The following is a 15,573-nucleotide window of genomic DNA, read 5'->3' as shown; positions in this document are numbered from 1 at the left end:
ACTCAATGAAAGGAAAATTCCAGGATAAAACTGTAAGTTTTTCTACACTCATGTCAGCAAGACCCAGGTGCAATGTGTACCTCTATCACAGAATAACTAAATAATCTCTTTAGAGCTAAGAACACTTAAAACCAACATATGAAACTCCAGAGTAACTCTTGATCTTTCTGTAGGCAAATGAAAACTACCTGCCACTTACTGAAGATTTGTATTTTAGGGTAGATTGCTACACAGTTTTGTGAGAGGTGGTCCAAGCTCTTCAAAGAGAAAATGGAATCAAAAGGAAACCAAGACTATCCTGATATTACAAAGCATATCTGTAAGTAAATCAAAGAATATTTCATTTAACATTTAATCCCAGTCTTACAGCTATCGAAACTAACAAGTAATCCAATGCAGAGTTACAAAAGTGGACATCAAAGTGTGTCAAGAGTCACTTGCAGGTCTGGTATGGACACAGACAAGTAGGACTCCCCTTCTCTAATGGCTATGGAACAAAGCTGAGCTGCTTCATTCAGATGATCCAAGAACAGTGCCAAGAGCCTTCTCTACATAACCAACAGTGACTGCTCATGGCTATGGAGGGAACTCATACAGAAGCATCTTATTTAACCTTCCCAATCTCTTCAGAGACTGTGAGCAAGTTCTTCTCTCACCCTCAAAGCCTCCCACACACCCGCCCCTTTTTTTCAGCCAGCTATCTCCTCCTCATCTTCAGGTCTTACAAGTCGCTTCCTCAGGGAACTTGCCCTGACTCCCTCAAAACCAAGTCAGGTTCCCTAGGTATGGGTTTTATAGCTCCCTGTACTTCACACCAAAGGACTCATCCCACGTGTTGAAAACGAAGTACCTAACACAAAGTCCTGGGGTACACAGAAGGCACTCAAAAAATAATGGTTGAATAAACACGTTTGAATTTACGATCCTTCCCAATTTTACAAAGAAACGAGCTTTTAAAAATTCAGTCATTTGCATGAGGTGATACAACCTGAAACTGGCATAGACCAGCTGAGAATCCAAGTCTCTGTGGCTCCAATTTCCGTGCTTAAATCTCATGTGCTACATGGACGTGGGCTACAAGTTGGATTTCTTTCCAATTATTATTCTTATAGTGACTTCCACTGTAAATACAGGTGTCATCTTTTAGGGGAAAAATGAGTCTCTCAATATAATGAAATCATATCTGACAATGAACGATGCTTTTTTTTTTTTTCTTTTTTTCTGAGACAGAGTCTCACTCTGTCACCCAAGCTGGAGTGCAGTGAAGCGATCTCCAATCACTGCAACATCTGCCTCCCAGGCTCAAAGGATTCTCCTGTCTCAGCCCCCAGGTAGCTGGAAATACAGTCATGCACCACTACCGCCCAGCTAATTTTTGTATTTTTAGTAGAAACGGGGGTTTCAGCATGTTGGCCAGGTTGGTCTTGAACTCCTGACCTCAAATGATCCACCCGCCTCGGCCTCCCAAAGTGCTGAGATTACAGGCATGAGCCACTGCAACCCGCCAGTCTATGCTTTCCGAAAATCACACTGAAGGAACAAACCATAACTTTCTGGTAATTAGAGGTCTGCATTGCACTAGTTACAAAGTAAGAATGGTTAAAAAAAAAAAAAAAAAATCGTTACAGTGAAATTGTGAACATAAACCAGAATTGTAATCATTTGTCTCCTTCTCTCTACCTGAAGTAGCAATTCCCAAAGCTATCCTATTCTACTACATTAACATTCCTCACACTTTCCAATCAGAGTAATTTTGTTTGTTTTCAATTTGCTACTAGCTTGAACTCATTGGCCTCTTTTTCACCCATCTTAGCTAGCTACAAAATGTAACAAGAACTTGAAACAGATGTGCACACCGTGGCAAAGATGGACCAAGGCAACCCTTGCTTGGCATTGGAGACTCAGGTTGGATCTGCTGGGGTGGGTAGTTCTCTTGGTTCCCTATAATGCTAGAAGATGATTAAACAAAACTAACAGACAGTGCCAAATCTGACACTTCTACTTACTGGCTTGTTTAACCAAAGTCAGTCCCCAATACGAGCTATTTGCATGTCAAAACACTATTAAAACCGGTAATGGACTAGTCTTACCAGAAACAAGTACAACAGAAAGTCTGGTTGCATAGCTAAAAACTAAGTAGGCACCAAAACTGAGGCTCAGGGCTCAAATTCTTAATATTTGGCAAACGATGTTTCTTTGAGTGCCTTTGCAACAACTCATTAATTATTTTTATATATATATAATCAGCAAAGGAATTTCTGTTAACTAAGGATACTTGTACTTGCAATTAGGATTTCTTCCCTTAAAAGTTAACTTATACTTTTATTAGTGTTTTTTTTTTTTTTTCTATTTGGACATATTTTAATTGCCTATGTAGAATACAACATGGCATCAACATCCATTTTAAGTAATGAACTACACTATGTTTACAAATGTTGTTATAAAAGAATGGCAAGCCAGGAAATATTTTTGTTAATTTTAGGGTCTGACTGAACCAGAAATAAAAGCAAATAAACCACTGTTCACTTGCTGTTGGCTAATTTATTCCTATTAAGATGACTTCAGGAAAGAAAAAAGAACACTGACTTCCCCCTGAAGGAACTTCCCAGAGACTCAATGTGGGAGGGAGTTGGCCGGGGTGATCTCTAAAGTTCTGTGTAACTTTCCTAAGCTATGAAATATTAAATATCCCAAAGATGTAATTATTTTTATAAAAGGATTAATATAGGATTGAAACCATTTTCTTCCAACAAGCAACATACTTAAGACGGCGTCCTCACTTTTTTTTTCCATTCGTCTCGCATTATTTCCAATGACTGGGTATGGCCCCAGTTCAACAAGCCTTCCCAGTCCAAAGGAAGCAAGCTGAAGTCTACTGTCTAAAAAGCATCTATCTGCGGATTAAATGTCGGGAAAGAAAGGGATAAGGGTGGGGGGTGGGGAAAAACAACATTTTCAAATTACAGAAACGTGCACCCATGGATTCATACGCTTCCCGCATTTTCTGGCAGTAAAACACCTGCGAGGAACCGTTCTCACTCATTACAAATGCCGCACCAGCCTAGGGTTGTGAGCGCCAAACTATTTTGCAAACTTTGCAAAGGCGCACGGATTTTCAAGACTTACAAATCCCTCATTCGCCCCATCCTCCCCTCGCCTGGTCCAAACAAAGTTCCGCGGCATCAAGGCAGTCATTTAAAGGCACGAAGTTTGCTCGGGTCCTGCCCACTGGGGCTCGGGAGACGCGCCTGGCAGGGACCGCGGCTCGCTCTGGGAGGCCGTCGCCAGGTTCCACCCCCGGGCCGCCCCACACCCCGCGCGGCGCCCCCAGCCCGCCCATCGCCCCGCGGACCCCACGCTCCGGGCGCAGGGACACACGGGCAGCCCCCGCACTGTGCCCGAGCCGCCCCCCAGGGCCGAGCCGCGAACCGCAGCCGCGTCCCCTCCTCCCGGGGCCGGGAATGGCGGCGTCCGGCTCTCCGGGGCCAACTCCGAGTCCCGGCCCCGGGAGGACGCCCGCGGAGCCCGCCGCCGCCGCCAGCCCCTCGCGGCGGGAGCTGAGGAATGGAAGTTACCTCAGTACGGTCCCGACTGCGAGGCTGTAGGCAGCGGGCAGAGCGGGAGGTCCCGGGCGGCCGAGCAGGTCCAGCGCGGCGGCGGCTACCGCAGTGCCCTCCGCCCCATTGTTTCCCTTCCAAGAGGATCCCGGCGAAGCCGAGCCCGGGAACCAGGAAGTTCCCCGGCGCGACACCTCCTGCCGCCGCTATGGAAACGGCCCCCGCCTCCCAGGGCGGCTCGCCCGGGACCCCGCCTCCGCGTCGCCGGCCCCGCCCGCCTCACCGGCCGCCGCCAACCGTCACCACAGCGGCCGCGGCCGCCGCCATCTTGGCGCGGCCCCTTCCCGGCGGCACGTGCGCGCCGCTCCCGCGCTCCCGCCGTGCGAGCTCCCGCCCGCCTCGGGGACGCGCGCCCAGGACTGCAGGTGCCGGGAGCCCCTCGGCGGGAGGCGGGCGCTGGAAGCTCGGGAGCCAAAGCGGGACTTCGAGGCACGCAAACGAGCGACATTGGCGTGCCCAGCCGGCAGGTCAGAGGATAGCAGAGACGTAGGGAGGTCAGCTGAGTAGGGGGCGACAGGATGGTCTGCGGAGCCAGCCTGGCTTTTTTTTTTTTTTTCATTTCTGACTCAATTGCTTACCAGGTGTCAGCCCTTGGAGACGTTTCTCTGTGCCTCAGTTTCTTCATCTGTAAAGTGGAATGATAATAGGACCTGCTTCATGGGGCTGTCCTGGAACAAGCGAGTGCTTGGTAGTAAGTGCAAAGCAATCATCTGCTCAATAAAGTGCCATTGCTACTGACACAGGTCACACTGCTGTCATTTTTCAGGAACTTAGGCTAAGCGTTCACATCAGCACTACTTTAAGTAGGCTACTGTGTAGATCCCATTGCTGCTTCAAGCTTCTCAAATGTTCATCACTGTCCCATCTTTCTGTAGGTCAACTTTCCTTTTTTACATCGTGGAAATTGTCAAGAGTTTTAATCTCCAAAGCCTCCCATTAAGGGGTGCCATAAAAAGATGCATGATGTAAACTTCCCAAAGCTGTAATTAGCTGACAGTTAAATGATTGATTCAATCGAAGCTAGAAAAGTTAGGGTGTGCAAGTAACTAAAAGGCTTCCTGTCCTTGATTCCAGGAACTCGAATTACTGAACCTGGCAGCCCTGCACTGTGCCTTTTCTCTCTCTTTTCCAGCTGGTGAAAACTGACACGAAGAAACTGAATGCTGTGCCCAGTTATCTCACAGGAGGGGTGGAAGGAGGAGACAGGGTCACAGGCCCTTTGCTAGCACCCAAACTTTAAAAACTGTGACTCAGATTAGGTTTTAGTTGGTCTCTAAGGCTCCTTCTAGCTCTCAAGTGTGGTCATCTTAACGACAGGGATACCCAGCAATACAGTCTGAGAAATTCATCCTTAGGCAATTTCGTCACTGTGTGAACATCATAGAGTACATTCACACAAACCTAGATAGTAAAGCCTCCTACACACCTAAGCTATAAGGTGTGACTTATCGCTCCTGGGCTACAAACCTGTTCAGCATGTGACTATACTGAATACTGTAGGCAAGTGCAACACAATGGGAAGAATTTGTGTATTTCAACATAGACAAGGTAACACATTGGGCTATAATGTTACAATGGCTATGACATCACTAGGCCATAGGAATTGTTCAGCTCCATTATAACCTTATGGGACCACCATTGTATGTGCAGTCCATCGTTGATCAAAACGTTGTTACCACGTGACTGTGTATACGCTGTTTAAGAAAATACAAATGTATACTTCCCTTTGGGGCTTCTTTCATTCATTTAAAGCGGGTTTGTAAAGACTAGTATTTATTTTTATGATCCTGATACAAAAATGGCATAACTCATTTAATATATGAATTGAGGGGCTAAAAGCAGACTAGAGTTATTTTCAACAACCAAATACTTTCCAAAAGTTATAGGACTCCCGGGTTAGCCGTCACCTAGATTGGATTATTCTCAATTTCTGACAGGGAAGAGCCCTCACTCATCTCTCTTTGTAGCCCCTGCTGGACCCAGCAGATTTCTTTGCACATAAAAAGTCCTTAGCAAATGCTACTGAATGAAATTGCTATGATTGTGGTCTCCCATCACTAAAGGAGACCTTGGAACCACGGAGATGCTCAAGAGACATCAATCTTGGGAGGCCAAGGTGGGCAGATCAGTTGAGGTCAGAAGTTCAAGACCAGCCTGGACAACATGGTGAAACCCCGTCTCTACCAAAAAATACAAAAATTAGCTGGGTGTGGTGATGTGTCCCTGTAGTCCCAGCTACTCAGGAGGCTGTGATGGGAGAATCACTTGAACCTGGGAGGCAGAGGCTACAGTGAGCTGAGATCGTACCCCTGCACGCCAGCCTGAGTGACAGAAAGAGACCCTGTCTCAAAAAAAAAAAAAAAAAAAAGACATCAGTCAAGGGACATGATTGCAAACATCATGGATGAGAACCCCAAGTCACTAGTTAATGAGTTAATGGGATTTTGGATGGACAACCCTGGCCCCAGGCTTACTTGGCAAAATAAACTGGAAATTTCTGATACATTTTTTCCATAAATTAGATGGCTAAATTTAAAAACACTGTTTTGGACTTCATTATGAGCACCCCTGTCTCAATTTTATACTTTCATAATAGCACTCTGACTCTATGGTATTATTACAGTTCAGAAATACCCCCATTTTTTTCCGCAAGTCAAAGTGTCAACAGTGTCACCTTACCTGTACTTCGTCAATCCCTGCTCTAAACAATTATAGCTAGATTATATTCACTCCATGATTATATTTACTCTAACATGACATGCCAGATATTAAAATACCCTTCAACTGAAGGGAGGGTGAAAGCTGTATAGCAGGAATGTACCAAAAAGTAAAAAGAAATGTGGCCTAATGATTTGTGTTACCATTTAAAATATTTCACAATACCAAAGGTTAGGACCACCTCTCGTCCATCATTATGGAATAAGAGAGATGGATATTTGCATTTCATTTTTGCAAAAGTTATGTGTTTTGCTAATGACAATATTTAAAATGTTGCCAGTGGTAAAAGTACAGGTTTAAATCCCCCACAGGCTCCCATAATAACTAAGGCCAGAAGTACAATTTGTGGTGAGGACATACGAACATAGAACATGGAGGAAAAAAATTCTCCAAAGCAAATTATCCATATCCCTCACTGTCATCTTCAAAATATGGATGAAAGGGTCAGTTCTTTGAGTCTCCTGTAAATTGAGACTTTGAAATGTGAATCCATGGCCATTTGATCCATTTAATTTTTTAAAGAGAGGCAGTTCCCTAAGGGAGGGATTTTTTTTTATTTTAAATAAGGCTGTGGAAAGCATTGCAATGCTCATATTCATGCTCACCAGCCATGGTAATTTCTGAAATCTCATGAGAAGCCAATGCTCTTCTATTGACTAGAAAAGTCAGCTCCAATGACACTGCATGTAACTATTCTTTATGGATTAAAAAAAAAAGATCAGTCAACATCTGTGTATAAGTGAAAAAGCAATGGGTAACCAATAGCCACATCCACACTGCTCATACACAAAGCTTTTTGGGGTTTTGGGGGGTTTTTGTTTGTTTTTTTTAATAGAGTCTCACTCTGTCACCCAGGCTGGAATGCAGTGGCACCATCTGGGCTCATTGCAACCTCCGCCTTTCTGAGTTCAAGCGATTCTCCTGTTTCAGCCTCTCAAGTAGTTGAGACTACAGGCGTGCACCATCCTGCCTGGCTAATTTTTTGTATTTTTAGTAGAGACAGGGTTTCACTATGTTGGTTAGGCTGGTCTTGAACTCCTGACCTCAGGTGATTCATCCACCTCGGCCTCCCAAAGTGCTGGGATTACAGGCATGAGCCACCGCACCTGGCCCAAAGCCTTTAGTTTAAAAGAGACGTTATTGATTGCAGTGTGAAAAAGAGGAACCTGTGAAGAACTGTGAACCCCGTAACATTGTAAATAACACAGTTTGTTACCTGTAACTCTGAGGTTGTATTATTTATTGGTGTGCTGAGTTTCTTTCTGACTCCTGTCTTTAAAATGTACATTCCAGGAGACTGGGAAACTTATCTGCCTTCTGCCCTTCTCTATTCCTTGGTCCAGATCAGTATCTAATACAGAATTAGCTCCCTATAAACATTTCTAGAAAAAATGAAAGGAAGGAAGGTGAAAGGGAGGAAAAGAAGGAAGGAAGGAGGGAGGAAAGAATGACTGAAAGAAGGAAAGAACAAAAATATGCAAGCATGTATGTTTTCTAAGCAGAAAGTTCCTAACCTTTTTCATATGCTCAAAGGGGTCCGTGACTCAAAAAAAAAAGAAGGACTGACTGCTTTTCAACTACAAGAGCTGCCTCTCGTGATCTCCTCTGCTCTTTTGCTCACAAGACACCCTGTTCCTGATTACATACCAAAATAGTCATCATGGTTTGCCAGAAATCTGTAATGATGTTGTATCGTTTGAAAAGTGTCTCAATATGTTTTTACAGCTTTAGAGGATTTCTTCTGCCTGCTCAACTTACAGTTACCATTCTACAACCATCCATTTGGCCATCTCTTAGACGTCATGCCATTTATTTAGTTTTTGTTAAGTCTAATCAAGCAGAGTTGTACTAAAAAGTATTATAAGATACTTTAAAAATGAAGTAGCAGTTCATGGCATTTTTGTCTCTGTTTTAGAGGGATAAAACTCTTGCCTCTGTATATATGACCTTTGAATTAACCTTTAAACCCTTGTGCTCATAAGTCTTTATAAATGGTGTGGCAACAGTTTTCACGGATGGCCTCCCAGTGAACTGTGCCTTCCAATATTCACCCCCTTTTACATCACCCTCCTCTTGAGTCTGGGCCAGCTCTGTGACTCACTTTTCACAAGATTGTGGGGGAAGCGATGCTGAGTGATTTCTAAGGCTAGATCCTAAGTTTTGCAGCTTCCACCTGGGCCTCTGAAATACTTAGCGCACTCGCTTCAGCAACTCAGGTGCCATACTGAAAGAAGCCCAGGTCACATGGAGAAGCCACATGTAGCTGGTCTGGATGACAACCTCAGCTGAGTCCTCAGCCAACAACCAGCATTCACTGCTGTTGGGCATCCTGAATGTCCAGTACAATTAAGTCTTCAGATACCTCAAGCCCCAGCTGTGTGACCCCATGAGAAATCCCAAGTGAGGATGTCTCAGGTGAGCCCAGTCAACCCCGTGGAACCATGAATGTCATAATAAATTGCTGTGTGAGGCTTTTGAGCTCAGGGTGGTTTGTTACACACCTGCAGACAACTGGAATGCATTGATTAAAAATACAATGCTAAGGCCTTTAGCATGGTTTAGCTAAAACTTTAGTAAATAATTTAATCAAAATTAACAGAAGTGATGTATAAAAATGTCAAGTTATAGAAGAATGGAGTGAACTGTAGCAGATCCTAGGGTATTCAAGGGCATTTTTTTTTCCACTAAATTGCTACTTTTGTCTAAGCCTTTTCTTTGAGGTGGGGTCAACACTTTGTGAAACAACATAATGACCTCCATCTCTTGGGGTCTGTAAAGTAAATATACTTGAAACTGCATTTGACTTCGATATGAAATAAGTCCTTGCCCACATACTTTGGCTAAAAAGGGGAAAGAAGTGGTGGTCACAAGTAGCCAGGCTAAAGAATCAATGAAAATGAGACAATAGATGAGAATATATACATGCGTATGTATATGCTCAGCTTTTCTTTTCTGTTTGTTTATACTTCGTGAAAATTACAGGTCCGCAATTCTTCATCCACAAAACTCTGAAAACCAAAAGTGTTTTTCATAAATTGGGCACCTAAACTCTTTTGGTAGCAACAGAACTTTCCTTTGGCTATTTAGGGTCTTTATCGTATTTAATATGAACACTCATTTTGTTGCAGAAGTCTTTGTTTCATGACAAGGTGCTGGCACAGATCCCACTTATGACACCTGTAAACAGTACACAGTACGTGTGCTGTGTCACCCTTCTAAAAATCAAAACTTCTGATATCTGAGACACTTCTGGTTTAGACCTAATGAAGACTCTATCATAGACCTGAAGTGAACTTTATTGTACAGGGAGGACAGTAGAGTGTAGAGTAATCAAGCAGTCTCTGGAGTTAGACCACCTGAGTTGAAATCCTGGATCTGCGGCTTACCAGCTCTGACACTTGGATTGGTTGCAAAACCCTCTACCTCAGTTTATTCTTCTGCAAAATACAGAGAGTACAAGAAATGACTTCATAGGGTTCTTATGAGAACCAAATGAGATTATGCATATAAAATGCTTAGCGCAATAACTAAGTTAGTAAACATTCAACAAACATTATTATTGTATTATTATTAAAATGTCAGTTGTTCGTTTTTGTTTTTGTTTTTGCTTTTAGAGACATGGTCTTACTCTTTTGCCCTGACTGGAGTACACTGAAGCTCACTGTCACCTCAAACTCCTGGGCTCAAACAATCCTCCTGCCTCAGCCTGCCAAGCAGCTAGGAGTACAGGTGTGTGCCACCATGCCTGGCTTTTTTTTGTTGTTGTTGTTGTTGTTGTTGTTGTTGTTGTAGAAATTGGGTCTTGCTTTATTGCTCAGGCTAGTCTCAAACTCCTGGCCTCAAGCAATCCTCCCACTTTGGCCGCCCAAAGTGCTAGGATTACAAGAATGAGCCAATGAACCCAGAAGAAATGTCAGCATTTTGTAAATTCAATGAAACAAATAATATTTAAATGAGAGTTCAGCCAGGAAAAAAGAAAAACTACTCAAGGCATCACCAACAGGAATATATTCGATATAGGGAATCAGATGTATACAGAGTATTTGGAAGGAGTGAATAGGCAAAAGTTGAGAAGGTAGCACTACTAATTTCAGGTTATTCCACATCAGCTGTGGACCCAATGTCAGGAAGCTGCTGTACCCAGAGATCAGAGATTGCAATAAATGACAGGTAATCAATCACTTTCCATGTCACAACTGCTCTCAAATCCTTGAGTGCACCTCACCAGCACAACTAAACCTTATCAGAACTGTGCTGGGAGGAGACTCTGGGAAATGCAGCTCCAGGCCTCCCAGCCTCTGTGATACACATAATACCCTAAACAAATAGTCATTTCATAATAATAGTAATTTACACTTGTATAGCACTTTCCATAAAAGCTCTGTGAGGTAGGCAGGAACTGTAGCTCAAAGTTGCAAGACTGGCAAGAGACTTAGATCCTCATATCTCAAATCTAGGGTGTACTTTTTTTTATGTCAGTGTGTCCTATTTACTCATTCGAGTTCCACTTTCCCCCTCCAAATCTTCATAACCATTTATATTATTGTTTATTGTTTTTCTTTAAGTTGACTCACATTTCTGTGTAAATGAAGAGGAAATTTTGCATCATAAAGTATAATGCAAATCACAAAACTGTTTTGCTGCATAAATGGAAGATAAAAGTAAAAATGAACACACTGAAAGCCAAACAGTGATATTAAAACCAGTTTAGTAAAGGGCTCTGAGCCTGAAGCCTGCTCCTCTTTCTTCAAAGGTGCGATTAGCATGTGTTAGAGATGTTACTCGTACTAACAGCGAACACCCTAACTGGAAACTGAGACTCATTGATATATTCACCAGAACTAAAGGGTGAATAAAATCTCTGAAAAATTAAATTCCTCACTATGTGAGGCAAGGTTATTTAAAGCCTTTGCCATCTTATCTACCATCAATAGAATACGTCTTACGCTTTGGGTAACACTGCTTTCTGCCATCTTAATTTTGGCAATTTAGCTGAGAATCAGTATTTATTCATTTTGCTGTTGAAATTATTTGATAGCAAAGCATTAAATGTATGTCACTATGTCTTGCCCCTGATGACTCATTCACATAAGATTTTGTTGCTGTTATTAAGGTGAAATTCACATAAAATAAAATCAACCGTTTTTCAAGTGAACCATACGGTAGCATTTAGTACATTCATAATGTTGTATAACCACCACCTCTATCTAGTTCCAAAACATTTTCGTCACCTCAAAAGGAAACCACCGTAGTCATTAAGGAGTTATTCTCCATTTTCCATCTTTCAGTTCCTGGCAACCCTCACTGTTTTCTGTCTCTTTGGGGATTTACCTCGAATATTTCATATAAATGCAATCATACAATATGTGACCTTTTGTGTCCGTCTTCTTTCACTGAGCATAACATTTCCGCGGCTCATGCATATGACAACTTGTATGCATACTTCATTTCTTTACATGGCTGAATAATATTCCATTGTTTGTATACAGCACAGTTGTTTTTCTGTTGACAGGCAGTTGAGGGTGCACCCTTTGGTTACTGTGAATAGCGCTACTAGGAACATGAGTGTACATGTTTTTTTTTTTTTTTTTTTTTGAGGACCTGTTTTCCAGTCATTTTGGGTATATGTTGAAGAGTGGAATTGCAGGATCATATGGTAATTCTATATTTAACCTGTTGAGGAAGCGCCAAACTGTTTCCACAGTGCTGTGCCATTTTACATTCCCACCAACAGTGCACAAGCATTCCAATTTCTCCACCTCCCCACCACCACTTGTTATTTTCTGTTTTTGTGACTAGAGCCATCCTTGTGAGTGTGAAGTGGTACCTTGTGGTTTTGATTTGCATCTCCCTAATGACTAGTAATGTTGGGCATCTTTTCTTTTCTTTTCTTTTGAGACGGAGTCTCGCTCTATCGCCCAGGCTGGAGTGCAGTGGCACAATCTTGGCTCACTGCAAGCTCCACCTCCTGGGTTGATGCCATTCTTCTGCCTCAGCCTCCTGAATAGCTGGGACTACAGGCGCCCACCACCACTCCCGGCTAATTTTTTTGTATTTTTAGTGGAGGTGGGGTTTCACTGTGTTAGCCAGGATGGTCTTGATCTCCTGACCTTGTGATCCGCCCGCCTCAGCCTCCCAAAGTGCTGGGATTAAATGTGTGAGCCATGGCGCCCGCCAAGTGCATCTTTTCATGTGTTTATTGGCCATTTGAATATCTTCTTTGGAGAAATGTCTATTCAAGTCTTTCACCCATTTTTGAAGTGGGTTGTTTGTCTCCTTTGTTGAGTTGTAAAAGTTCTTTACATATTCTGATCCTTATCACATATATGATCTGCAAATATTTTCTCCCATTCTCTAGGTTGTCTTTTCACTTTATGATCATGTCCTTTGGTGTACAAAAGTTTCCATTTTGATGAAGTCCAATTTATCTTTATTTTTTTAATTTTGTGTGCTTTTAGTGTCGTATCTAAAGATCTATTGTAAAATCCAAGGTCATTAATATTTACCCCTATGTTTTCTTCTAAGAGTGTTATGATTTTAGCTCTCATATGTATATAAGATTCTTAAACCATACTATAAAATTTCCATAGAAATAAGCTAGATTTATTGACCCAGGTTAACTCTATAATCACTGAAATCAACCTACCCTCAAAAGACTCATTTTCTTTAATAAATGAGTTTGTTTAGCCAGACTGTGGAAAAAACTACTGTACTACACTCTACAGCAACATATAAATACATTTGTATGTTTATTAGTATATTATTCCTATATACCAATGGGAATTCTATAGTAAGTTCTATGAAAAAAATGTTGGCCAGGCACGATGGCTCACGCCTGTAATCCCATCACTTTGGGAGACCAAGGTGGGTGGATCACGAGGTCAGGAGTTCAAGACCTGGTCAATATAGTGAAACCCTGTCTCTACTAAAAATATAACAATTACCCGGGCATGGTGGTGGGCGCCTGTAATCCCAGCTACTCAGGAGACTGATGCAGGAAAACTGCTTGAACCCGGGAGGCAGACGTTGCAGTGAGCCGAGATCGCGCCCCTGCACTCCAGCCTGGGCAATGGAGGGAGACTTTGTCTCAAAATAATAATATTAATAACAGTAATAGTTGTTGTTGTCCTGTCTTAATATATTGTTTTGCTTTAAAAACTCCAAAAGAAAACCAGACAACCACCAAAGTTCATGACAAGGAAGTTTACGAAAAATAGAAATACAAGTGATAAACATCTGTTCAGCCTCATAAATAATCAAAGGAATCTCAGTGAAGGCCAGTGGAATATAATATTCACCTGTCATTGTCAAAGATTTAAAAAATTAGTCATGTCCCTGTATCGTACATATGAAAATCTGCCAAGAGGGTAGGTAGCATGTTAACAGTTCTTACCACAGTAACATTTTAAAAAGAAAGTTAATAAGGTACATTAGTTATTTTTGGAAAGATCAATTAACACCCAAAATGTGGTGAAACAGGCACTACCATACATTACTAACAGTGAGAGACAGGACTAGCTGGATTTCCTAGGCTAAGAGTCCCTAATCCTAGCTGGGAAGATAACCGCTTCCACCTTTAAACATGGGGCTTGCAACTTAGCTCACACCTGACCAATCCGAGAGCTCACTAAAATGCTAATTAGGCAAAAACAGGAGGTAAAGAAATAGCCAATCATCTATTGACTGAGAGCACAGCGGGAGGGACAAGGATCAGGATATACATCCAGGCATTTGAGCCGGCTAGGGCAACCCCCTTTGGGTCCCCTCCCCTTATATGGGAGCTCTGTCTTCACTCTATTTCACTCTATTAAATCTTGCAACTGCACTCTTTCTGGTCCGTGAATGTTACAGCTGGAGCTGAGTTTTCGCTGGCTGTCCACCGTTGCTGTTTGCCGCTGTCGCAGACCCACTGCTGACTTCCAGCCCTCCAGATCCGGCAGGGTGTCCGCTGTGCTCCTGATCCAGCGAGGTGCCCGTTGCTGCTCCCAATTGGACTAAAGGTTTGCCATTGTTCCTACATGGCTAAGTGCCTAGGTTCTTCCTAATCCAGCTGAACACTAGTCACTGGGCTCCACGGTTCTCTTCCATGACCCACGGCTTCTAGCAGAGCTGTAACACTCACCCCATGGCCCAAGATTCCATTCCTTGGAATCCCTGAGGCCAAGAACCCCAAGTCAGAGAACATGAGGCTTGCTACCATCTTGGAAGTGGCCCGCCGCCATTTTGGAAGCAGTCTGCCACCATCTTGGGAGCTCTGGGAGCAAGGACCCCCAGTAACAGCAGGAGTATACATTGGTAGAATTTAACTAAAGAGCATTTTGGTAATATGAACTAGACTTTATAATGTAAGTACTTAGATTTGGTAATTTAATTTCTAGGAGTGTTTTCTAAGCAAATAATACTAAAAAGATCTATGATAACTCTGTTTGCCACATCCTTGTTTACAATATAAAAAAATTGGAAGCAACCTACCTGTCAATAAAGTACTAGTTAAATTAGAGTAGCCCATTTAATGGAATTCAAGGCCAGGTGCAGTGGCTCATTCCTGTAGTCCCAGCACTTTGGGAGGCCAAGGCTGGAGGATCACTTGAGTCCAGGAGTTTGAGACCAGCCTGGGAAACGTGGTGAAACCTGGTCTCTGCAAAAATAAAACTAAAAGATGAGCCAGGCATGGTGGTACATACCCATAGTCCCAGCTACTCAGGAGGCTGAGGTGAGAAGATCACTCGAACCAAGGAGGTGGAGGCTGCAGTGTACCACCACACTACAGCCTGGGCAACAGAGCAAGACACTGTCTCAAAAAAAAAAAAAATTGGCCCTTAAAAATTATGTTTGACCAGGCACAGTGGCTCACACCTGTATTCCCAGGACTTTAGGAGGCTGAGATGGGCAGGTCACTCAAGGTCATGAGTTCAAGAGCAGCCTGGCCAACATGGTGAAACTCTGTCTCTACTAGAAACATAAAAATTAGCCGGGCATGGTGATGCATGCCTGAAGTCCCAGCTACGCGGGAGGCTGAGGCAGGAGAATCGCTTGAACCTGGCAGGAGGTGAAGGCTGCAGTGAACCGAGATTGTGCCACTGCACTCCAGCCCGGGTGACAGAGTGAAACTCTGTCTCAAAAATAAATAAATAAATAAATAAATAAAATTTTCTCTGACCTCCAGGCCCACATAATTAATTCATCATATCCCTCTCAGCAATACCTTCACTACTAGCTTAACACCACACACACTGCC

General features: G+C 42.9%; 2 protein-coding genes across 3 annotated transcripts in view; one reads left to right on the top strand and one right to left on the bottom strand.

Moving 5' to 3' along the window:
- The window catches only part of USP6NL (USP6 N-terminal like), a 154,860-nt gene extending 150,954 nt beyond the window's left edge, over positions 1-3,906 (bottom strand). Inside the window, exon 1 of one of the 2 annotated variants that reach the window (XM_009213967.4) lies at positions 3,576-3,906. The gene's annotated coding sequence lies outside the window, so the exon portion shown is untranslated. The remainder of the gene's footprint in view (positions 1-3,575) is intronic. The other variant, XM_009213968.3, reaches the window with a different exon arrangement.
- LOC108587513 (translation initiation factor IF-2) lies at positions 3,049-14,833 on the top strand. Its single transcript, XM_031651934.1, has 4 exons — positions 3,049-3,495; positions 3,606-4,084; positions 9,950-10,064; positions 14,187-14,833. The coding sequence occupies exons 1-4, from the start codon at positions 3,049-3,051 to the stop codon at positions 14,331-14,333; spliced, it is 1,188 nt and encodes a 395-aa protein (XP_031507794.1). The 3' UTR covers positions 14,334-14,833.
- Positions 14,834-15,573: the final 740 nt, after the last annotated feature.

Source organism: Papio anubis, chromosome 11 (genome assembly GCF_008728515.1).
Source record: "Papio anubis isolate 15944 chromosome 11, Panubis1.0, whole genome shotgun sequence".
NCBI lineage: Eukaryota > Metazoa > Chordata > Mammalia > Primates > Cercopithecidae > Papio > Papio anubis.
The sequence above is the reverse complement of the archived record's forward strand: the minus strand, read 5'-3'. Positions and strand labels throughout refer to the sequence as shown.

Coding starts and splice junctions, on each gene's coding strand:
- LOC108587513 (XM_031651934.1), top strand. CDS start 3,049: ATGCCGCACCAGCCTAGGGTTGTGAGCGCCAAACTATTTTGCAAACTT. Junction 3,496..3,605: donor CTCTCCGGGGCCAACTCCGA/GTCCCGGCCCCG, acceptor GCGAGGCTGTAG/GCAGCGGGCAGAGCGGGAGG. Junction 4,085..9,949: donor TTGGCGTGCCCAGCCGGCAG/GTCAGAGGATAG, acceptor TTTTGCTTTTAG/AGACATGGTCTTACTCTTTT.